General features: G+C 54.9%; 1 protein-coding gene across 1 annotated transcript; it reads right to left on the reverse strand.

The window, feature by feature from the left end:
• Positions 1–220: 220 nt before the first annotated feature.
• Positions 221–21,790, reverse strand: LOC119090468 (very low-density lipoprotein receptor). The gene is made up of 16 exons (XM_037213282.1): positions 21,662–21,790; positions 15,759–15,881; positions 15,308–15,433; positions 14,067–14,182; positions 11,794–11,904; positions 11,274–11,419; positions 10,658–10,782; positions 9,840–10,088; positions 9,277–9,436; positions 7,763–7,903; positions 6,275–6,502; positions 5,345–5,699; positions 4,786–4,984; positions 4,123–4,247; positions 3,356–3,526; positions 221–1,772 (listed from the first exon to the last, which is right to left on the reverse strand). Exons 1-16 carry the CDS (start codon positions 21,744–21,746, stop codon positions 1,734–1,736), a joined length of 2,499 nt encoding a protein of 832 aa, XP_037069177.1. The 5' UTR covers positions 21,747–21,790; the 3' UTR covers positions 221–1,733.
• Positions 21,791–23,656: the final 1,866 nt, after the last annotated feature.

A 23,656-nucleotide genomic window follows, 5' to 3' on the forward strand; every position in this document is an offset into this window, starting at 1 on the left:
TATATATATATATATTGTTACCAGTCCGCTGCTAGCCCTATAGTTAATTTCACACGCTTAACACGCCGTGACACCGGCATTGAATAATCTTTACAATACTACTGATCCGCCTCGGTCACTCTGGATGAAGATATAACGGGTTGAGAGCTATTAGATGTAATTTCTATACTTGCCGTGATGTGGCTTTAACCCCTGGTGATTCTAGCAAATTTCGGAGGCATTTATTACATCTTATCTAGCCACACCACACCTCTAGAACGAACTGATAAGACAGAATGCGTCGTGCAACGCCAATCTTGCGCATTTCGTCGTGCTGAGCGCCCAGAACGACGCCATAGGTCAGCGAGTGCTCCGGAAGCGATTGCTACACCCGACGGCGTGTGCTCCTGATTGACACTTGCGGAACGTTCCACGCTTCATGTGTAATACCTGGACATGATTTAACGTTACACAAGTTTGGTGCATTGTTGTATTATCAAAACACCACCATTCCACGTCCAATGCGTCACACGAAATAGCATGATCATGCATTACATTTGAATGTGTTTAAAAGATTCACACGGCTTACACCCATTTACTAATGGTGACAATCATTAAGTAATAGTCTCACCAGCTCACGCGCCTCACAAAATACCATAAATACACAATGTATGTATACCAACCAATAAACGTATGGGGTGAGCGACGAACATGTAAGATGTGTGGTCACGGATGGATGTGTCTACTAGCGTGCAATACTGTACGCGTGCATATTGAGTGTATGCGTGGATATTGCGATGTGGCTTGCATTCAGCTGCATACAGCTGCATTCAAGTATGCCTGAATGTTTACCGCAAAAAGCATGAAAGCACTAGCATATTTAAGGTTTGTTCATCATGGAGTATTCATAAGTGGTAGCTCCACAATCTCATCCCTAGAAGGTGTATCAGCAGACCAACGAAACTGTTGAGTTCACTTAGGAAACAAATGGAAGATTCCGGTTTCCGCCATGTCAGTCGATGGCCCATCGGTTATAGGACCGCGATAACGCTCAGCAGACTTGCGCCTAACACCGAGATTCAATTACATCAAACTTATCTCTAACGTCGTTGTCAGCACGGGAGAACGATGAACGATCAGGACGATCACCACGAATGTTCACATTTCACCTAATCAACAAGGCTAAACTGATAGCAGTTTGATAGTTCTCATCTCGCAGCACGCGCGCGCGCTCCAGTCTTCCGAAAGAGACCAGGCGTCCGTGGTGCCGTTACCGGGCGACTAGAACACCGACCTCTCCACCACTAGCAAGTCACCTCCCTGCGGCAGCTGCCAGGAGGCTGCAATACTGGTGCCCTTGTGCGCCGGATTCGCCCTAGGACCAGCCCGGCGCCGTGTCCTGGCTACGGGGGCGGCTGACGCAGTGTCCAGGGCCGGCTGCGTCGGCCATCCTAGCGGTCCACGTTAACGGACCACGGACTTCGGTTGGCAGGCGGCCCGAGTAACCCCAGGTCAAAGGGCGCCGGTGACCCGAATGACCTCAAGCCGCAGGGCGTCGGTGACTAGAGTAACCCCATGTCAAAGGGCGCCGGTGACCCGAGCGACCTCAAGCCGCAGGGCGTCGGTGACTGGAGTAATCTCAGGTCAGAGGGCGTCGGTGACCCGTGTGACGCCAGGTCATGGTGGCGGCGGCGTGGAGCGGACGGCAGCACCACCAGGCAGGAGATATCACAGCAGCGCCGGTGACAAGGAGATTAAACAGTCTCTCGTTGATCGTCCGATGTTAGGAGACCCTGCCGGCGGACATTACCTTTGATGAGCTTTAGGAGACGCGTTCAGCACCAGACTGATGGGAGGTTATTGTTGCTGTTGTTTGCTGTGAGGGAGTGATTTTGCGATCGACAATTTTGCTCAGATGGTTTCGGCTTTGTCTCAAAGTTTTGCTCCGTGGAATTTATTGTCATTAATTTGTAATTTCGTACCAGCCAATATCATGTTTCTTGGTTCCCTAACACTCCCCACGAAATATTGGGCGTGGCCATATTGACACAACTTTTCGTTACTTGAGCTGTATGCATGTTACAAGTTTGCAATGCAGGTTTCATTTTCGACTGATCCATGATGCCCAGGAATTTGCTTCTCCAGAACAAGGTAAAAGCCTGGTGCGGGACACAACGATAACGATTTAGCCATGCCTATAGGGATAGGCCAACGGAAGCATTCGGGCATGACACCAAATGGGTGAGCATTTCCAACTCTGCATCTAACTAAAATAATCGATCGTCATGCCCACAACGTCAAGAAACGCATGCAGTACTCGTGGCTACATTGCTTACAACGTTTTTCATGCGGTTCTTGATAGTGCATAAACACGTATGACACGTACCCGGTGGCAATCAGCCCATGTGACTGATGGCCAGACTTTCGGCTAACATCTGTGAGAATAAAGGCGAACGTGGGCTTTGATGAATGCGGGGACATTGATGCGTATCAGGGCGCCAAAGTAGTTCATATGCGCCCGTTACGTTTGCCAGATGCTTGGACTGCCGTCCACTGGGCGAGTGCTCGACATCAGCCAGCAGCCGCCAGTCAGGTACCAGCACAACTAATTCTGTTTTTCACTGTTGTGTTTCCAAGCATGTGTGTGGAAGAAAAATCGGTAATGTTATCTGCCTGTTAAAGAACTCCGAATTCCAACAGCTTTCAATCCCAGAGAACATGTGTGATGAGGCCTTCAATTAAGGGACACTCGTGTATGGGGTCATATACCATTTGCATAGATTTCGTACCTAAACAAAACCCTACATTGCCATGGAGCGGTAAAATTGGTAAGAGTTGTATTACGTTAGGATTAATGGTAGTTGCACCGTTGTATTAGCTGTAAGAGTGCAAAGGAGTTCTTAAATGCACTCGGTGGAAAACACAGGAGATAAATTACGTTAGCCGTGCTTGTAAAATCGTGTTGGTAGCCACCAACCCAATGTGGATCCCTGAGAGCCTTGTCATGGGACTCAACAAGTGGCTAGTGCCTGAACGCGGTAAATGAAGTTATATAAAATGATATATACGTGATGTCGTATCTCCTAGACTGCCTACGAATTTATGATGGTATGCGATCTTGACAGCTTACAGTTCTGACTTAAATATGCGCTGATAACAGCTGCATTCAGCCTAAAGTGCTTACTATCACCGCAGAAGGACTTTGTTCAAATGATAACAGCTACATCGTACGTGAGCTATTTACTCTAAATCGTGAACTACGAGACCGGAAGGTCATGAAGCCCTGTTACAAAATAGCACAACTGCTGTACCTCACTCATGAGATATATCACACGTCTTATTAGGAAGTGGACTTCATTTGGGCTTCTGCACGCACCTCGCGGTCCGTCGCTCCCGAGAGAGGCGCCCTCTTGGTCTTGCTCAGACTGAAGGTCTTGCTCAGACTGACAAAGTCGTCCCGCTCTGGCGAGCCCGGGTACCTTGGGCTGTGGAACTGCACGCTTCGGAAGCCCTTGGTGAGGCGGCGGCGGTACAGCGCTATGCCGATCTGCCGATGCCGGCAGAGGGGTGGCGTCAGCACCTCAGAGAAGCGCGCGCCCACTCCGGCGCAGTACCTCAGAGAAGCGCGCGCCCACTCCGGCGCAGCACCTCAAGGAAGCGCACGCCCACTCCGGTGCAGTACCTCAGAGAAGCGCGCGCCCACTCCGGCGCAGTACCTCAAGGTAGCGCACGCCCACTCCGGCGCAGTACCTCAGAGAAGCGTACGCCCGCTCCGGCGCAGTACCTCAGAGAAGCGTGCGCCCACTCCGGCGCGGCGGGCTGGCTGACACCTAAGCGGTGGCGCCACCTATACACTCCAGCCAATATTGTGGATCGGACAACTGCGTTGGAAAAATTACGCGTTCAAACTCTCGCACTGAACAGACATTCTTTAATAGCAAATGCCGTCGATTCTCAGGTGTGCATACTTTGTGTTATAACAGTTCACAAGACACTGCCAGGACATCCCTCTACAACAGGCATGACAGACATTAGACACCGCAAGCACGTCTTGAATATTTGTACGCGCCATCTCTCATGATCGTTTGGGATCACAAGCGCCAGCAAAGATGGCATATGTGCCCCAAGACAAGCACAGCTCACCAGGGTGACGACAATGACGATGAGGAGGACGCACGTGACCGCCACGCCGACCGCACCGCCCTGACTTGGTGCAACGACAGCGTCCCTCTCCACCGCCCCTGGGGTGGGTAGAGCTCCGGTAGGCACTGCGGAGGAGGGGCCACAGTAAGACCATCGGCCCGGTTCACACGCTGTTACACCCGAACGGCAAACGTCCCTATGATCATCAGCTACAATTATGGTATGTTATAAGAGATGCATCCAAGTGAATAACGAACTAGGTGATGTGATGAATCAAATATAATCTAATCGACATTAAATTGTCATAATTGAGATTCAAATAAAAGCTGATTTTATGCAGACTTCCTGAGTCGAGGGTAGATTTTGTGAAAATGAAGGCTTCATCATACATATTTATAATCAGGCACAACAAAAGAAAAAAATAAAGCGCATGTGAAAATGAGCAAAGCAAAAACCAAATTTCAAGCATTTCAGTTAAATAGCAGTGCCATTTGTCCAGTAATCCTTCATCCATGAGGCTAAAGCGCCCCACAACTAAACGAATCGCTCCGCAGTGCGTGGATGCCACCAGAAAGTATCGTCCGTTGCCTGGGACGCCCCCCTCAGCCCTCCTCACTGTCGGAGCTGCCCCGGCCGAGTTCACCAGCCGGCGCGCGAACTGACCGTCTTCAGCGCAGGTGAGGCCGTCGTCCTGCAGCTGGAGGCCCCGGGGACAGGCGCAGCCGGTGCGCCGCTCGCTGCCGGCCGTCAGCGGCGCCGGCAGGCAGACGTGCGAGCAGGCGCCGTTGGTGGGCGCGCACCAGTTGGTGCCGTTCGGCTGGCGGTACGGGTGGTACGCCCGTACCTCCCCGGTGAAGCGTAGCTGCAGCAGAGGGGCACCAGCTGAGAGGCGGGCGGCGCGCGCAGGTGCGGCCCACACAGGCGACACTGGGGTCATGGATCGCGCCATGAACGTGCGGAGGGCAAATGAATATGACGAGTAGCTAGTCGCAAACTCGATCAGGGTACCAGGGGAGGGGGAGGCTTATCCACAGCCATTTGTTCACCCACAAACTTGTTCGTGACATGTGTTTCCGGTTACGCATAGACAGACCCAGCAGTTCTTCGAACATTCATAAACTGAACCAGCTTTCCTTCGCAAATCATATCCAATAAGCTTGGACTGATTTCATTACTGAACTCCCGGCCAACTCAGCAGCAGGCCGACGGGCCGAGAACTTACCGACCCGACGGACGCCACCCTGGCCACGCCGGAGCCGGTGAACTTGTTGGCCCTGAACACGCCCCGCTGGTCCCAGTCGGTCCAGAACACGGCGTCCTCGAAGGTGGTGATGCTGTACGGGTGGTGCAGCGTCAGCGGGCTGCTGATGATGACGCGGCGGTTGCGGCCGTCCAGGTCGGCGCTCTCCATCAGCTTCAGCTTCGCGTCCACCCAGAAGAGGCGTCGCACCGTCAGGTCCAGCGCCACGCCGTTGGGCCACTCCAGCCGCGTGTCGACGATGACCTGCCGCTGGCTGCCGTCCATGCCGGCACGCTCGATGCGCGGGTTGGAGCCCCAGTCCGACCAGTACATCCAGCTGGCGGCAGCAGACGCGGCGTCAGACGCCTGGTCCGTACGGCGTCATCACTCCGCACAACCGGACATGGTGGTGAAGCTTGCGGAGACCGGCACATTTGTGTGTGTGGTTAGACAAACGGAGCGTCTTTGTCCACATACACGCGGATGGGCGTGTAGCGGCGCCAGGGAACCCCGGATCAATAAGACGCTTGTCAGTCATACTGTCAAACTCCGCTACCCAATAACGACAGGCGTCTAATATCTATTGTGCATTCATATACTGGACATACAAAACATGCTTTCACCTAATCGGCTGGTCTAAGGTAGACATTTAACCATACGTATTGCACATGCTATGAGGGGTACATTTAGTGGCATATTGTGAGCCTAAACGAGGTCAGACACACCCTTCAGCACTCAGCAATCCTTTCTCATTGCCTAAGACACAGACCCAGCGTATGCATCCAGCCAGGATGCGTACGCTGGATGTACATGTACGCGTCACACATGTACACCTTACGATCCGTGTGTCCTTTGTATTCTGACCCTGATGACCCAGGTGACCCCTGCGACCCCTGTGACCTCTGGACTGACCCGTGCTCCGGGTCGAGCGCAATGGCACGCGGCTGCAGCAGGTCCATCTTGACGAGCGGCAGATGGAAGCTTCCGTCGAGCGCCGCCACCTCGATGGCGCCACCGTCGCCCTCGTGGCTGCCGGCCCGGGTCCAGTAGAGCCGGCCGTACAGCCAGTCGACGGCCAGCGACTGGGGGGTGACGCCGCGCAGCAAAACGGAGCGGCGCGAGCCCTCGTCGATCGGCGCACTGCGGCACGCAGGACCGTCTCAGCCACGCTGAAAGCTCGACGGGGGAGGGAGAGCGGCTCCGTTGGGTGCGGCAGGAACGGGAGGCTTCGACCGCGCCATCGTGCTGGCTGGGACGCGGGCTGGGTGGGCTGCTGTGCTGGCTGGGGCGCGGGCTGGGTGGGCTGCTGTGCTGACTGGGACGCGGGTTGGATGGGCCGCTGCGCTGGCTGGGACGCGGGTTGGATGGGCCACTGAGGTGACTGTGGTGTCATCCCGGTTGCGGTCTCTGTCTGGTAGCGCCTCAACTGCTTAAGCAGCGCTGGTTGAATTATTGGCGTCATAGATGTGAGAAGTGTAGGGCAGGAGAGCGTTAATTGAACAGGACACACCAGCACGTGTCATTGACCGCCGATACACTGCAATGGGCACAATGGATGACACGTATATGCCACCACAGGTTATGATATGTTTTAAGTGCATGCAAATTGTGCAAGGTCATTAATGAGCTGAAATATGTTGACGGTAAAAAAAACGGAACCGCAAAAATAAGTAGAGGAAATGCGAGTCCATTTCCCATTTGCCTTGACGTCAAACCTGTGTTGGAGAACAAATATTCCAATCTGCAATACACAAACTTATCTGGTGTTACGATAACTGCTCTTGAGATTGGCTGGGACAATCTGGCCAACTGTTGACGGCCGTGTTATTTCCAAAGGTCAACTAGCTAATTGGAATTTTACTCATCACCTGCCGTGTCAAATAAAACAGCCGTACTTCCACAAGTTCATGGAAGCGAGCGTCGTGGGCGGCTCCCCTGAGGCCGTTCAAGCATTTACGAGCTGGTGGCGAGCCACTGCCGCGATGGCCGGCACGTGCCCGCTCTGGGAGCGAGCTCTCTGGAGTGGAGGACGACTGAGTAGCCAGGCGGTAACTGGTGCTGGTCACGCCCACGCCGCGACCTCCCAGGGGAGACGGTGGGCTTCAGCTCAGACCAATGGCGGGACCTAGATGACCTGGTGGGGCTGGTGCTGAGCTGGTGACGCGGACAGCCGCCAGGGATGCGGAGGTGTGGAGGTCAGGGGTCAAATTGTAACGGGAGAATGAGTAACTAGTCTGTCTAGAGCTTGACTAGACACTTGTGTTTGGTTGCTGATTGCTCAGACCAGTGCAACTGAACGTGGTCGGTATGTTCCGAGTGCATTTCCTTCGGGATTATGTACCATAGTGTTCACACCGATGACCGTACGCATCGGGTATTGGTTTCCGGTGATAAACCCACCTATAGATGACGTGGTCCAGGGTGTCCGACCAGTACACCAGGCCAGTGCGGAAATCAAAGTCGACCGCCAATGCGGAGCTCGTGCCGTTGACGATTGACGTGATCTCGTGCTGGTACAGGCCGATTTTCCGGATGTCAGTCCTGTGAATGGTGGATGTCATTCAAAAACCTCTGAGGCAGTACTTTATTTCAGCTATCGTACTGGACGGAGCCGGTATCGCTATCTAGGGTGGCAATGCTTTGGAAGTGTGCTATGCGCTTGCAGTGTAACTCAATGGTTTCAGAATGCCAATGGTTATGGACAGCTTCCATTGGATTCCAAGAAATGATTCAGTTAGGTTTGGGGTTCATTACGCTTTTATAAAGAGATACTGGCCCGTCTGCCAGCCAGGCCATGCATGCCCGCGTTCTGAGTAGACTCCAGCGACATGGGTTCTCACTTTATCTAATATTTGATGAAAAGACGCTATGTCTTTTTAACTTTTCCAGGTGAGCTAGGACAAAACAACATCTCTTTTTAATGCGAAAAGGTCACGACCACGTTATATAAGAAGTTACATAACACCTAACCCGAAGCTCTGCAAAGCCCCTTGGGACAACGTTATGAAACACGTGGTCCAACCGACGCCTAACGACGCCCCCCTCCACCCCTACCCCTGCCAGGCTCGTCCGCGGCCGTCTGATCCGGTTGGGCAGCTCCACAGGGCGTTTGTCTCGGCCAGGCACGCCCGGGGGGAGGGCAAGGGGCGTGCATCTCGGCAAGGGATCGTCTGGCTCAGGGCGGCCGCAGCTGCTCCGGCCGCGGCCTGGCGGCGGGCGGATGACGGAGCGGTGCTGCGGGCGCCCGACACCGCCCGCCGGATGTGACCTGCCACCGAGGACGTCACAGCCTTCTTGACCGCGACCAGAGGCGCAGGCATCACATTACGATGACGTCGCACAAGTCCGTTTTGCTCTTCAGTTCTTGGTTTCGCGATCTCCTTATTTGGCTATCGGTAACATCGGCTCGACAGGTGCAGACCCCTCTCCTGCGTGAGCGCAGGCGGTGAGACCGCTGTCCCTCTGTCTGACCCGTCCTTCCGCCCGATCTCGTCCCTCGCCTGACCCGTTCTTCCGCCTGATCCCCCCCCCGCCTGACCAGTCCCTCCGCCTGATCCACCGCTCCGCCTGACCAGTCCCTCCGCCTGATCCACTGCTCCGCCTGACCAGTCCCCCTGCCTGATCCCCCCCCCCCCCGCCTGACCAGTCCCTCCGCCTGATCCACCGCTCCGCCTGACCAGTCCCTCCGCCTGATCCACCGCTCCGCCTGACTAGTCCCCCTGCCTGATCCCCCCCCCCCCCGCCTGACCAGTCCCCGCGTCTGATTCACCGTTCTGTCTGAACCCGTCCATCCACCCGATCCCGTTCCTCGCCTGACCAGTCCCTTCGCCTGAACCCCCCCCCCTCCCCCCCCCCCGCCTGACCAGTCTCTCCGCCTGAACCCGTCTCCCGCCTGACCCGGTCGCTCCGCCCACCTGTGCGTGAGCAGCAGGCTGGCGTGCACCTGCTGCGCCTTGCAGAAGGTGTGGTCGGCAGGGTCGCGCACGTAGCCCTCGAAGCACTCGCACTTGTAGTGGCCCACCTGGTTGGTGCAGATGTGACTACAGGCGCCGGGAATGGCGCACTCGTCAATGTCTGGAATGGATGAGCAGCTTCGTTCAGTCAAGTTATGCGTCATGCTTTAAAGCATAAAGGCAGAGGGCATTTTCAGTGGCATTCATACCTGCCACAGTCAAGCACATGTGTGAAAATGAAATCACAAACGCATAGGTTGGCTGCGCCGACTGACATGCTGCATGCGTATTGAATAGCGTTGGTGAAGGTATATGCGTTGGCATAGTGCGCGTCGTGTATGACGGAAACCGTAGAGCATTAAACTTTCGTTGCAAAGGCAGCTCTTTTGACTTCCAGCGCCGCAGGAGGCCACTGGCGACATGAGTGACCATGGCAGGCCCTTCTGTCGCTACCCTTTCAGACCTAGGAGCCGCTAACACGGCCGTCATTCCCCGGACACCCGCCGCCGAGGCGCGTCTCCCACCTTCGCATGAGACACCGTCGTCACCCAGCTGGAAGCCCTCGGGGCACAGGCAGCGACGGCCGTCGGGACGGTTGCGGCAGCCGTGGCTGCAGCCGCCGTTGTTGTGCGAGCACTCGTTGCTCGAGCACAGGCCGGCTTCGTCGGAGCCGTCGCCACAGTCGTCGGCGCCGTTGCAGGCGAGCTCCACGGCCAGGCAGCGGCCGTCGGCGCACGTCAGCTGGTGCGTGACGTCACACGTGGGCGTCACCGCTGCGGCGAGACGCGATAACGTCACTGGAGCCGGGCATCTGAGATGGGGCAGCAGCGCCACTGCCATGCCGCGTTACCTCGCGCCGTCGCGTGCGGAAAACCCGAATAGCGCAATTTCTAGATTTTGGATCTGTTGCCTCAAATGGTCTTGAAGGACACCGCGCCACATTCTGCCTGAGCAACTATCGTCTATATATGTCGCAGCCGTGAGTCCTGCAAAGATTCTAGCACCCTTGACCGGCTCTGACATAATGCTGGTGACACCGATCACCAGCGTTCGCCTCACGTGTCAGAACACCTGCCGTTTTGTCATCTGTCACCTGTCATTTGTGGTACATCACCACTGGTCCGCCACCTATAGACGGCCCTGCTCGCAAGAGACATTGGATAGGGGCGCGAAAGTGACCCTTGATCTGAGTTTTCCCGGCATTACCAACCGTGCAAAGAATAAGTGTTCAGCCTTTGGGAACAAGGACGAATACCCTTCGGTAATGACCGCCGCCACACCAAGCTCCCACGTTTGCGTCGTTGGCGGAGCACTGCACGCAGCACGGCTGGGTCGCACTCACTGCAGTTGGCCTCGTCGCTGGCGTCGCGACACTCGGCCGAGCCGCTGCACAGCAGGCTGAGTGAGATGCACTCGCCGATTCCGCCGCACTTGAACTGGTCCCGGCGGCACACCTGGGCCGCGCACCTGCCACGGAGGAGGGCGCCGGGTCAGGCCGCAGCCCAGTCACGGCGCATGCGGCTGCCGCTGCCGGGGATGCAGACTTCGGCGGACGGAAGGCAGCTGGAGACAGGCCGGTTCAGCGGACGGAAGGCAGCTGGAGACAGGCCGGTTCAGCGGACGGAAGGCAGCTGGAGACAGGCCGGTTCAGCGGACGGAAGGCAGCTGGAGACAGGCCGGTTCAGCGGACGGAAGGCAGCTGGAGACAGGCCGGGAGGGGCCTGCGACAAAACCCACCAGGTATGCGGACTGAACTGGTCCGACTCTCAAGGGTCCCACCTGGGCATGCGCTCGATATCACGGAAGAGGAAACCGAGCTATGTTCTCGGCGGCAAAGGGTCGGGCAGCCTATCTTCAGCACCTCCCGCAAGAAAGCTAGAGAACCCGCCCGCGTCCTCGCCTTGGCATAGTCGGAGGAGGCAGCCGTGACCTCTGGACCCCGTGACCGGTGTCCTCACCTGCCGGGATCCTCATCCGAGCCGTCCGGACAGTCACTGTCGCCGTCGCAGAGCCAGGCGGGGTGGATGCAGAACGCTCCGTCCGCACACATGACGTCTGATTGGCCGCACGTGGGCCGCGGAGGCGTGGCGTTCACCGGACACTCCTGCCGGACATGGCGGCCAGAGGGGACTCAGAGGGGACAACTCGACGCCTGACAGCGCCAATTCCAGCGATTTGGTCGTATCGAAAAACGAACGGAGGGTGGCGGAGTCTGCTGGCGCCGAAACGACAGCACTGTCATCGAAAACAGCGCATACGACGAGAGGCGCCACCAGCGGTCACTGCACGGACATCGAGACACGGACCTCGCAAACCTCCACGGCATAATCTACCGGACAGCGACGATAGCTTTGCTCTCAGAAGCGGGAGAACAATCTCCGGGTAGAGACTAGCACCTCGGGGTGCAGTTCAGGCTAGGGATGAGTCCGTTTCCGGGCCGAGCGCCGAGCGCCGGTCGCCGTCGACGGCGTGCCGTACCTGTTCGTCGCTGCCGTCGGTGCAGTCCCGGACGCCGTCGCAGCGGGCCGTCCAGCCGACGCACTCGCCGTTAGCGCAGGTGTGCTGCGAGCTGGGACTGCAGGCGGGCCTCTGCGGAAGACGGGACGTGTCGTTTCCGTTAGCGTCGGGGGACGTGCGAGGGCGGGTGTCGGCGATGCACCCTCCCGGCGGTGTATGCCGTACTCGGAGGTTCACCAGTGGCGGTCGGCGGTCGCGCACCTCGGGTGTGGTCATCAGGCCACTGATGCCGTGAGCTGGTCTGCTTCTCGCCGGTGCTGTATGTGAACATGGTAGGACAGAGGACACGACACGGCAGGTGGGAAGAGAGAACAAGGGGTCGTCGTAAACGAAAACTTCTAACATAAATCTATAAAATGTCATTGAATCGCCATGAACGCGGTCAAGATTGTGTAAAGGAGGATGCTGATCTCAGGGGGGGGGGGGGGGAATTACACTGATTTTAACTCTCTGTCAAAAGCCATCTAAGGTGAAAATGCAAAATGTGACTGTAAGAGCACGGGCAGGGGGCTGCCTTTGTGCAAGACGCCTTTGGCAGCGTAGACAGGCCAAAAAACTGTAAACGTGATTTTGATCACTAGGTGGATAACATGCAAAAATCAATGTCACTGTAGCTTTTGGGAGCCCATGCTAATAAGACAACAAGTACTCTCCTCTCAAGGGATCAGCAAACTTGCGCTGATGCGTTGATGGATTACCGTCCGCGCACAAGTTCCCGAATAACATGGGTGAACATTGGCTGGGTGTAAGTCTGTCCGATCCGACATTTCTAATAAACGATATTGATGCATTTGGAACCGTCTGCAATTTCGGCATTGCGACCAGGAGCGTCGAGTTGTGCAAATTGTTGTGGTTGGACGGGGATTTGGGGAGAGTGGGGGGGGGGGGGGGGGGGCTGGACGAGGACCCGACAGATTAACATCTTTCAAGTCTGTGTTTCTCAACGAATTGGGCTCAGTTGGTTAGGGTGCCTGCCTCCCAATCCACCCACCCGTGGTCGGTTCGAGTCTCTGCAGGCGCTCGCTGTTTGCCCTTGACCTGCGGCCTATGGCCTGCGGCCGGCGACGGCGGTCGCACTAAAGGTCAGGTGACGTCAGAGGGCAGGACAGACCGTGCCGAGCAGTGCGGCACGTTAAACATTCGCCACCAAAATTATGCCGTTGATGTGATTTGCGCGATCGGATGGCAGGGGTTAGGACTCACACAACAAGCACTGCTTGGTGTGATCCCCGATCCCAGATATCCATCCCTTCTAAATGTTCGCACTAAATCTTAAAAGGCAGTGGCTGTTATAATATAAGCCCGGGCCGGGCACCCCAAACGTCACTGGCCGGCTCGGACCGGGCCACCGAAGACGCCCAATGTCCGATTACCCGACGTTGGGGCTAGCGCGGTCCGCGGGCTCGTCGAAATCCTTTTTAAGTGTGGTGAAATCCCATACATGGCATCACGAGAACCATATACCAATGTTACTTGGCGTCGAAACGAAAACAAGGCTGAACAGCCTGGAGAATGTTATGCGGCAACCGAGCAAAATGCGTAAGTTCCGAACAGAGATCACAACAAAGAAGACCCATGTTTCCCCATTGCCAGCACTGCAAAGGCATTTTACGCTATGGGGTAAGACCCTTGCAATCCGCGCCGCATTCGGTGATAAACGAATGCAATCGCAGCAATGCACTGTCCACGAGGCGTCCTGTCAGATGCTCTGCCGTCTCGGGAAACCGCGACAGGACCTGGCGGTGTCCGGGAACTCCCGAGCAGTGCTGAGCGACGTTCCTTTGGGGCGCTCGCTCGGCATCGGAATCGAAATGCAAATGTGAGATTGCCCGTCCGCCAGATAAATGGAGCTGAACTGAGGGCATGTATTTCCGACATCAGGAAAAGAGGGATGCCAAAGGTTGGCGTGACGACAGCAATATGGAACGTGAAATTGCATTGAAAAAAATAAAGTCGCACGGTTTCATTATGTGACACTCATGCATCCAGTTCAGTGGACGTTACATCTGGACATCGCTAGGTGTGCACACTCGTATACAAAAACGCGCTCCTCTATGCTGGCGCCAAGGTGGGACGCCCGCAAACCCAAGCCGCAGTTCAATGCCGCGGCTGCCTGGGGTCTCTGAGTGATGTTCGGTGGGCAGATAAACAGACAGACAGACAGACAGACAGACAGACAGACAGACAGACAGACAGACAGACAGGCAGACAGACAGACACATAATCGTGCTCACCTGGCAGTCCCTCTCGTCGGACCCATCGCCACAGTCATTGTCTCCATCGCAGGCCCAGCGAGCGTTGATGCAGTTGCCGTCGGCGCACGCAAACTGGTCAGAGCTGCATGTCTGGGCTGAAGACATACCGGACACGGGGTCAGCCGGGGTCAACGGGTCCCGCGGGTGATAGTCGACGTAGAGGGTCCCGCGCGAAGGCAAGCTGGGTCAACTGGTTCCGCAGGGGCATAGCCGGGGTCAACAGGTCTCAGCGGTGGCAGTCAGGGTTAATTGGTCTCCAGGGTGGCAATCATGCTAAAACCGTCCTCGCGGGTTACCACTGGGGTTGAAGTAAATAGTCGGCCCGGTCGGTGCGCTCTGCGATTTACGAGTCAGACGTTGTTCCACGACAACGGTTTAGATGAGATGACCGCCGGTGGTAGCGAGGTGCCCCTCACGCGAGCCAACGCAAGCGATAACACGCGTTACCATAACACGTACTCTGTAAGTACACGTGAACGAAGAGGACAAGTTCGCACTAGACAGGACCCCTTGGTGCTATCCTATGCTGAGTCTCGCTATGGTATAGCAGGCTGAGTGTTGATGACGTCATTCTTTGTGGAAGTTGTAATTAAGAGCAACGTTGGCTGTTTGCATCGCGGTTAGCTCGGCGTAATGGCCTGGCGCTCATTTCTGTCAGACAAGTCGACGTAAGCACAGCGAGCTAATTAACTGCGAAGTCAGCCAAATGATGGAAGATATAATCCCATGTGAAATTGAGGCCAGTTATAATGCCAGAGTCAGGGACACCATCTAAATCAAATGCCAGTGCGCTGGCTAATAATAGAATCTGGACGCGCATTAAAACCCGCCTAGCCGGCCAGCGCAGTGCAATAGAGCACTGGCCAGCGCAGCGCAAAAGGACCACTGACCAGCGCAGCACAGCAGAGCACTGGCCAGCGCAGTGCAATGGAGCACTGGCCAGCGCAGCGCAATTGAGTACTGACCAGCGCAGCACAACAGAGCACTGGCCAGCGCAGTGCAATAGAGCACTGGCCAGCGCAGCGCAAAAAGACCACTGACCAGCGCAGCACAACAGAGCACTGGCCAGCGCAGTGCAATGGAGCACTGGCCAGCGCAGTGCAATAGAGTGCTGACCAGCGCAGCACAACAGAGCACTGGCCAGCGCAGTGCAATAGAGCACTGGCCAGCGCGTCCGGGCGTGGGTTTCCACCGTTGTGATCAGACGCCACGAGACTTACAGCAGCCGTCCTCGTCGCTGCGGTCGGAGCAGTCGGCCTGGCCGTCGCACCGCCACGACACCGGGATACACTGCACGGTCGTCTCGTTACGGCAGCGGAACTGGTCGTCCCGGCAGAGGCGCGGGCCTGAAACACACAGCGCCGTCCGTCAGTTCCGTGGGCCGATTCAGCGGAGTTTCAGTCCCGCGGGTCTCTCAGTTCTGCGGGTTCTTCAGTCCCGCGGGCCGCTCAGTCCCGCGGGTCTTGCAGGCCTTCAGTGTCTGACTGCGCCGCCATCCCGCCCCATGCGTCCCTGCCCAGCCCTTCCAGGTTGGGTCATGTAACATGGCCAGGTCACCGGCAGAAGCCCCTGGAGTCACGGCGGGAACTGGGGACGTTTGAAGGGGGAGGGGGCAGGGGCCAGCTGGAGCAGGCGGCAGGGCCGTGGGCTAGCCGCCGGACCGACACCCACCGCAGAGGCGCGGGTCCTCGTCGCTGCCGTCGCCGCAGTCGTCGTCACCGTCGCACCGCCAGCGTTCGATAATGCAGCGGCCGTTGGCGCAGCGAAACTGGCCGCTGGCGCACGAGCCGCTGACTGTGGGAGGGGCGGAGGGGAGGTCAGGTCGGGTCACCGGTCCCGGGCCGCGCCAGAGTCGGCAGGCCGCGCGGCAGCGGCAGTGCGGACAAGAATGCGTCGGCCCGGTGTTGAAGTGCGCTGATCGGAATGCACAGACCTCATCAAAAAATGGTTATTTGAAAAACAAATGTTGATGATATTCTGCTCATCGCACTGTCACGCTTGAACGTGTTGGCTTGCTCCATCGGTATTCAGCAAACCATGTTTAAGGCAACTCTCAATCCCTTATTTAACTCTAAGATGTTGCAAGCGCTTGATTAGCGCATCACACTCCGAATAAAACATTCAGCTGCTTATTTTTTCAACTCCTTGATTTGTTCCAATCTTACGGACGGCACACGAACTGGTAAGTATTCAATCACCTCGAGCCGTTCTTGAGTGTCCCTTAAGTTAATGGGTTCGCCGCATTCATATTCAAACGATTCAAATAAAAAGTGAGGGTTTGACGATGACAGCCAGGCTTTCTCTGGATTTTGAAAACATGAAGGAAACTGTCTTGGACTCAAGGCTCGTAGCGTTGTTTTGCAGCTTAAAAAGGAGGTACTGAGGGTACCCAAAAGGACTTGCACAGATGGCATACCCACTCACGTCGCGTAAGCACGATTTTCAGGTACGTGGCAGTGCTGGCGCTGCTCTGAATGTCGTTCAGCTTCAGCCTCGGCTGGGCTAGCAGGGGCCGAGAGAAAGCATGTTCGCAAAATCCATCCCTGACGCCAAATCCCATCATCCATCTCAGCGCCGTCTTGGATATGCAATTTTGTGCGGCATCCCTCGTGTCGGCAGCGGGGCCGTCAAGGCAGAGACAAGAATCCACCATAGTCGCCGCAGCACACCGCCTCTGGCGCCGGCACCGGCACGGGCAGTGGCTGTCTCCAGTCGGCTTTGATCCAATGACGCCGCCACAATCAGCCCCACGGCGCGGATCTCCGGCTCGATACCGTGCCGTCCGAAGGTGCATACTGGTTCCCAGCATAATGCACCCATCCATCTCGAAGGCGCTGGAGGTGATAGCGCCGCAGCGTCAGCGTAGCAGTAACGCTCCACCGGGGCGTCCGAGCCAGACTGTGGACGAACTTCCGACAGCGCTGGAGGCGATAGCGCCGCAGCGTCAGCGTAGCAGTAACGCTCCACCGGGGCGTCCGAGCCAGACTGTGGACGTACTTCCGACAGCGCTGGAGGCGATAGCGCCGCAGCGTCAGCGTAACAGTGACGTTCCAGCGGGGCGTCCGAGCCAGGCTGTGGACGAAATTCCGACAGCGCTGGAGGCGATAGCGCCGCAGCGTCAGCGCAATAGTGACGTTCCAGCGGGGCGTCCGAGCCAGGCTGTGGACGAACTTCCGACAGCGCTGGAGGCGATAGCGCCGCAGCGTCAGCGCAACAGCAACGTTCCACCGGGGCGTCCGAGCCAGGCTGTGGACGAACTTCCGACGGCGTTTCCGAGCGTCGGTTCCGGTCTTGGCTTCCACCGCGATTGCGGCGGGATTTTCCGGGGCGATTATGCAAACCAGCAGACCTTGGGCGGCGGAGCGGCGCCCGGGCTTACTGTCCGGGGGAGCAGGGGCCGGCCCGTGGAGGGCCTACCCGGGACGGAACCCGTATCGCACTTTCCGGTCATGACATCGTTGTCTGTGATGCTCCTCGGACTAAAATCACTGTCAACTTCAGGGGGTGTCTTTCAGGGCGCTGGTGTCTCCACTGGCATGGCCAGCTTGCTGTGTGTCAGGATAATCTTCGGTGTTCCGTGAATATTATTTTAATAAACCTCATTTGTAAAAACGGTTCCGTACTTTGCGGATGTCTGATTTTTCTCCAAGTACTATGATTTATTACGTTGCCAGTTCCTACAACAGTAATCTGACTTTTGCAATGTTCCTGAACACTGTGTGTGCTAACAGTCAAGGCGACGCTGATTTTTCAAAAAGATTTTACCTGGAATCCGATCGTCAAGTTCCAAGCCAACAGCAGAACTTGGTGGCGAAAGTTTGACGCACCGCAATGCTCGGCACGGTCCGTCCTGTCCTTCGACACACCTGACCTTTAAAGCGGCGGCTGCCACCGCCCTCAGGCCATGCCTGTCAAGGGCAACGGATGAATGGAAGAGCGAAGGAAAATTATTGCATAACCCAGCATGGAAAATAAGATACAAATGGGTGAATCAATAAATCAACCGCTATATTCATGTAAGGAACGGCTGTAATTCGATAAATCACCCGCTGTAATTCAATAAATCAACCGATGCAACTCAAATGAGGGAATTCAGGCTAAATCCAGGCATGAATCGTGGATGGAAAATATTCAGACACCCGTAAAGAGGTAATGCACTGAGGTTAAGCAAGGCATTCATGCTTGGGGCTGCACTAGTCATCTGCTTCATAAGATCACTGGAATCTTTGAATGCTAAAACTGCATGTTTTACGGATTCAGTCTCCCTTGTGGGCAGAATTTAAGAGATATCATCTTCCACCTTTAATGTTTGTCATTTTGCAGCCCGCCGGAGTTTAGCCTTACTTGATGGACGTGGCCAGGCTTGGAGAATCGCTCTGAAAGTCGGGGTGTTAGGGATGCCTGGGCCAGAGGCCAGAGCCAGAGCCATGGGCCAGAGGCCAGAGCCAGAGCCATCGGCCAGAGGCCGAATCTGCGGGCGGTAAGTTAGCCTCGGCCCAAAATCTAATCTATTTCCAGATGTCGGTAATTTCATGCTGTGCTCTCAGAATAATTTGTTTTAAGCATTTGCTGCATGGCAGTTTCCAATTTTATAAAAGCTTACGTTTTGCAGAGTATCGTGCTGTAAAACACATGGGTTTTGTTTGCGTCCTATACCGAGTATCGTTGCTGGTATTACATCAATAAACACGGACATCGGCACCAAATCCAGTCTTTTCTTGCCTCTTGCCTCAGCCGTCAGCTCCATGGAAATTACGGTTTTCCCTGTTCAAGGTCCTTATGTGTCTTGCTATCGTTCCAGTGCTGGCCGAAAGGGCTCTTATCGATGTTAGCACCGAATGTTAAAAGTCCTGTCAACCGCTTCATTCATAATATTTCATGGAATATGTTGATACTTACCATGGTGAACACAGTAAACGGTCTACCCAAGTAACGATACGTGTCACCAGTGCTTTTGACCTTGAACGTCATGTGGCCACTCCACATTAACTTGAAAATTGATGTGGCCCGCGCAGCATCTGTCATTTGCATTTTGCTCTAACATATAGGCGTGACAGCATACGTCAGACGTTTCGCCGGCACTCAGCATCGATCCGCCGCTGGGCCCGAAAAGCTGTCAGACAGCCTTACAACAGTCGAATGGAAGCCGTGATTACATTATTCGTTCCGGGTAGACAAAAGGAAAACATAACCTTCGTCGCGGCTTGGCCCATATCCAGACGTCAAACATCACTGGCACTTTGAGCTTCTCCTTCCCACCTCTTTCAGACGGACTACTGCGCCTTTCTGCCGCTACAGACAAAAACAGCAAACATAAGACGCAAGGCCGAGCTATTAAATCCGCTTATGAGACGTGGTGGCAATGCTGACGTCACCACTATGTGCTCGTGGTGGGCGTGTGCGCTGCGGGGGTCGCGTGGCGGCTGCTCTGGCGTCCGTCACAGCGCCATGCGCGGGGCTAAAGGTCACTAGCCGCCCAGAAGCCCCCCAGCTGCTGAGCGGGGTCAGGCACATTTCGGTACTTTTGGCTGGGGGCGGGTATGATGTGCAGCATTATATGAATGGTAGCTACAAGTTAATCTAGTGCTTTACTATCGGTCTGGAAGCCTCTGAACGTTTTCCTGGACTGGTTGGTCGAGAGGGGCATGGGTGTCGTCCAGTGACAATGTTTTTCGCGCGCGTAAAATATTCGTGAGCTGGATATTTGCGACCATCGGTACTTAGATGGAAAACATTTAATTTCCCATGAGGTAATGTTTGCAGCTGATATTGATTATATCATGCTTTTTGCGGGCCAAATATTTTTTTATATGTTTTTATATATATTTTGTTTTATATATTTTTTATATGCGCTGTGAGCTTTTATAAACCTTAACATTTGTTAAAGATAAAAGCCAGTACGTTACAACACGCATAATGGCGCAGCTAGTACCGTGTTGTAGATTGCAATCAGCATGGATATCCTGATTGAGGCGAGCGCCCTGGACTGATGCCTGCATGCCACGTTGTTGCGGCAGCTCTGCGATGAGCCGGGCTGCTACATGCAGACATTTACGCTGTCTATGAGCGGAATGACCAGAAAGCATCGAAGAAAGTCTGTGGCAAAGCACATCTGTCTACCACGTCCCGGTTGCTTTCCACGATTAACACCACACTATGCACCATCGCACCGGCCAGCAACTCAGAAGCTTCACAAGGTTGTTGCACCCGATCATCTCGCAGGCCCTCTCCACAAGGTTGTTGTACCCGATCATCTCGCAGGCCCTCTCGAAAGCTCCACGACATTACTTTCCACTTCTGAACGGAATCAGAGCTTCCGTTTGGAATGCACATGCAAGGAGCAGCAGCGTGGGGATCAATGCGATCCCCACATGCAAATGTGGCTGAGCTTTGAAAACAATATGCTTGAGCTCATTTCTATCTGTTCTTCAATCTGGATGCTTCATGTCCTTCCCCTACCCCGTAAAGAGGTTAAGCATTTGTCTGTTAGCATCCTGAAACACTCGGCTCGGTTGCATCGCCCCGATCAAGAATATAATTGATTTGACATTAAACGTAAGTCGTAAGTGGCTTACACGTGACGAAAGCGTTTCCATGACTTTCAGGCTAAAAGCTTTAAACACACTTGACTAAGGGCAAAAAGTGGGACGCTGAAAATCACGTTTGCTATTACAAAGTTACATGGCGCATCCCCATTTAGCTTGGGCTGCTTGAATGCACCCGCATAAACAGATTTTGGCACTATTCTAAAAATAACATATTTTTGTTAAGGAATTTATGAGCATAAACATTCACTCAAAAGCAAAGACCATGGACCATATTCCAGTACGACATAACTGCCTATTCTGAAAAAACGTCCTGCCCTGAAATGTAGAGCACGGCACACCGTTCATGCTTAGATCACATTGGGGAGGGGGGGGGGGGGTCAGCCCGAACATAACGCTGGAACAGGCCCACATGCGCACGTCCCGTTCTTTCATCCCTCGCTGTTTTTAACACTTAAGCAGGCCATGCCGCTCACATTGCCGGTGGTGGGTCGATTGAGCAGGAGCTATCGACGGCAGTGGCGGTGAAGTCTGACAACAAACCTGTTTAGCGATGCCATCCAGTCATGATGACGTCAAGACATGCACACGTTGCAAGGAGGGGTGCGGTGATGACGCTACGTTGGCCGTCTGCAGAGGGCAGAGCAGGTTCGGCGGTCGCATGTCAGGCCACGATGGTAAACTGATACGCACTGACCAATTTTTGTGCCATATGCTCCGTGTGCGGGATAGCTCGAGGCTTGATGAGAAGCCTGGCGAAAATACGTGACTATTGAGCAAGTTAAAGGAATGTCTGCTTTTATGTAGGTGCACAGCACTGAGTGCCACTACGGAAATATGCACACTTGCCCATCACAACCACGAGCCCTGCCGCTTATCTCAACGTTAACAGCATTGTCTGCGTGCGGGATGCCCGGACTGCCCTGGGCCCAGAACGCCCCTGAACCGAGAGCGTCTGTAGCGGAGCTCGTGGTCCCCGGGGTGGGCTCGACCGCACGAGCTGCAGCCGAGCTCCGGCAGCCCACTCACCGGCCGGTGTCAGCTGGGCCAGCTCCGCCTGCATCAAACAGGCGACCAGCGGCGCCAGCAGCCAGGTCACGTAGACGGGTCCCATGACTGTAGCGGCGCCCAGACGTCACGACACCGCTCGGCTCACCCCGGCCCTCTGTCACTGCCGGTGGCGGCGACGCGAGCCGACTTATAGCGGTGCTGTCTTGGCCGGGGGCGTAGCAGGCGCGCGCACGTGGGGCAGCGGCTCGGCGGCGGCGCGGCGGAGGCGCGCGCCGGCTGACGGCCGGACGCCGCCGCCGCCGTCAGCGCGCCGGCCCGCTGCGGCCGGGGGGGGGGGGGGAGGGGACGTCCCGGACGGCGCCGCCCGCCGTTCGCCGTAGCGTGCCGCGGGAAGGGGTGAAGCCGGTGACGTAGGTTTCGTTTGAATGCCTCGTGAGCTCGCAATGCACGGCTTGGGTGGTGGGACAGGAATGCAAGAATGGCTACGACGCCGCGGGCCAAGCGGGACTTACGTGAATTATGAGAAATGTTGGACAGGAGCGGCCCAGCTCCGTCGGCCGTCACGCTTTCCAAGATTGAGAGCTTTTTCGTAATTGATCCCAGGCTTGCCCATGGTACTCGGCGGCAAGAAGCACAATTTCTTAAAAGCTGTGCTGTTCAGCTGTCGTCGAGCACTTGCCGGCAAACCTAGTGATCAGACAATTTTTTGACGCATTGAAATATCACCATTTTGCCTCTTCCATGCAATTAACACGGTAAAGGTCCAACTTGAAAATAACAAAAAGAAAATTTACTGGGTAGCTTGAAGCAGAGTTCAAATTTAGACGACCTAGTGTCACAGTAACATGAACCTAACTAGAACCCACAGTGAAGAAAATGGACAAACGAGCTGGCCAAAAAGGATGGTCGACGTTTGCAGGCCAGCTCCTGTCATCGTGTGCTTAGCATAGATCTTCCCGTGTTTTGTCGTCTTGAAGGATTAAGATCAGTATTCCACCTTTTGTACTTTTCACGTATCGCTACACTAGACGCGTATGGTTTGGCCAACAATATCAGTTTTCCTAGAATCCTTCTGAGCAGCACAGAATTTAGTTTTGAAGTAGCCGACTCTTCGGGAGAAATCTCATCTGACTCACTTTAACGCTGTGGAAGTTATGCGTTTAATTTCCCGTGCCTTTTCTGTTGCACGTGTTCCGTAATGTTTGCAGCACACTAATGTGTCAAAAAGTTTGTGAAATAAATGTTATGAAAGCTTGAAGCACGCTGTTTAAGTAAAAAGTATGCGGGCATGAAGCCATTATCTCGCGAATTCAACGAAACGTTATAATATGACTTTGATTCGTCCCCCATGGCGTTTGACACACTTGCTCTTTCCGAACCGCACTTTGGCTGTGGGAATGGTTGTGCAAATGACAAACGTTCTTTCGTTTGCACCAGTAGAGGTGCGCACGGTAGTTGTCATGACGCCGGTGGTCGCATTCGCAGGCAAGAAGTGTAGTGGTGTTCTGAAGCGTTGACAGCCTTATTTGGAGTCGAAAATCGATACCCTTATCATGCTTTGACGGTGATGCGGTGGCACACTCAGTGCTATTATTAGATGTAACTGATCATGACGTTTTACTAGAGTATCTTTTTGACATATGCCCTAAAGGTAGGGCACTCTGTAAAATCAGACCTCAACCAGCGCAAATGACGATGGTAAACTAGCCGCGCGGTGTAGGCAAACGTACTAGCTGCGACCCATCGGTACATCTCTGTCGGGCCTACAGAATGTGTGCTAGTAAGCGACTGCAAAACGAACCACCTCTCGTTCTTCGAGACTCCACACGAACAAATGACGTTGCGATTTAAATCGAGGGAGCTGGGCCTCGAAGACAACTCGGCCGCAAATCTCCCATCAAAGCTCGTTATGACCAGTTTCAATACAGAACATTTGCGTTATTGGTTTTCCTGCTGCCACATTAGACACAACGAAAAATAATTGCACATTCATCGATGTCATCGATAATTTCT

This window comes from Pollicipes pollicipes, unplaced genomic scaffold (assembly GCF_011947565.3).
Source record: "Pollicipes pollicipes isolate AB1234 unplaced genomic scaffold, Ppol_2.1 Scaffold_3087;HRSCAF=3621_pilon_pilon_pilon, whole genome shotgun sequence".
Classification (NCBI taxonomy): domain Eukaryota; kingdom Metazoa; phylum Arthropoda; class Thecostraca; order Pollicipedomorpha; family Pollicipedidae; genus Pollicipes; species Pollicipes pollicipes.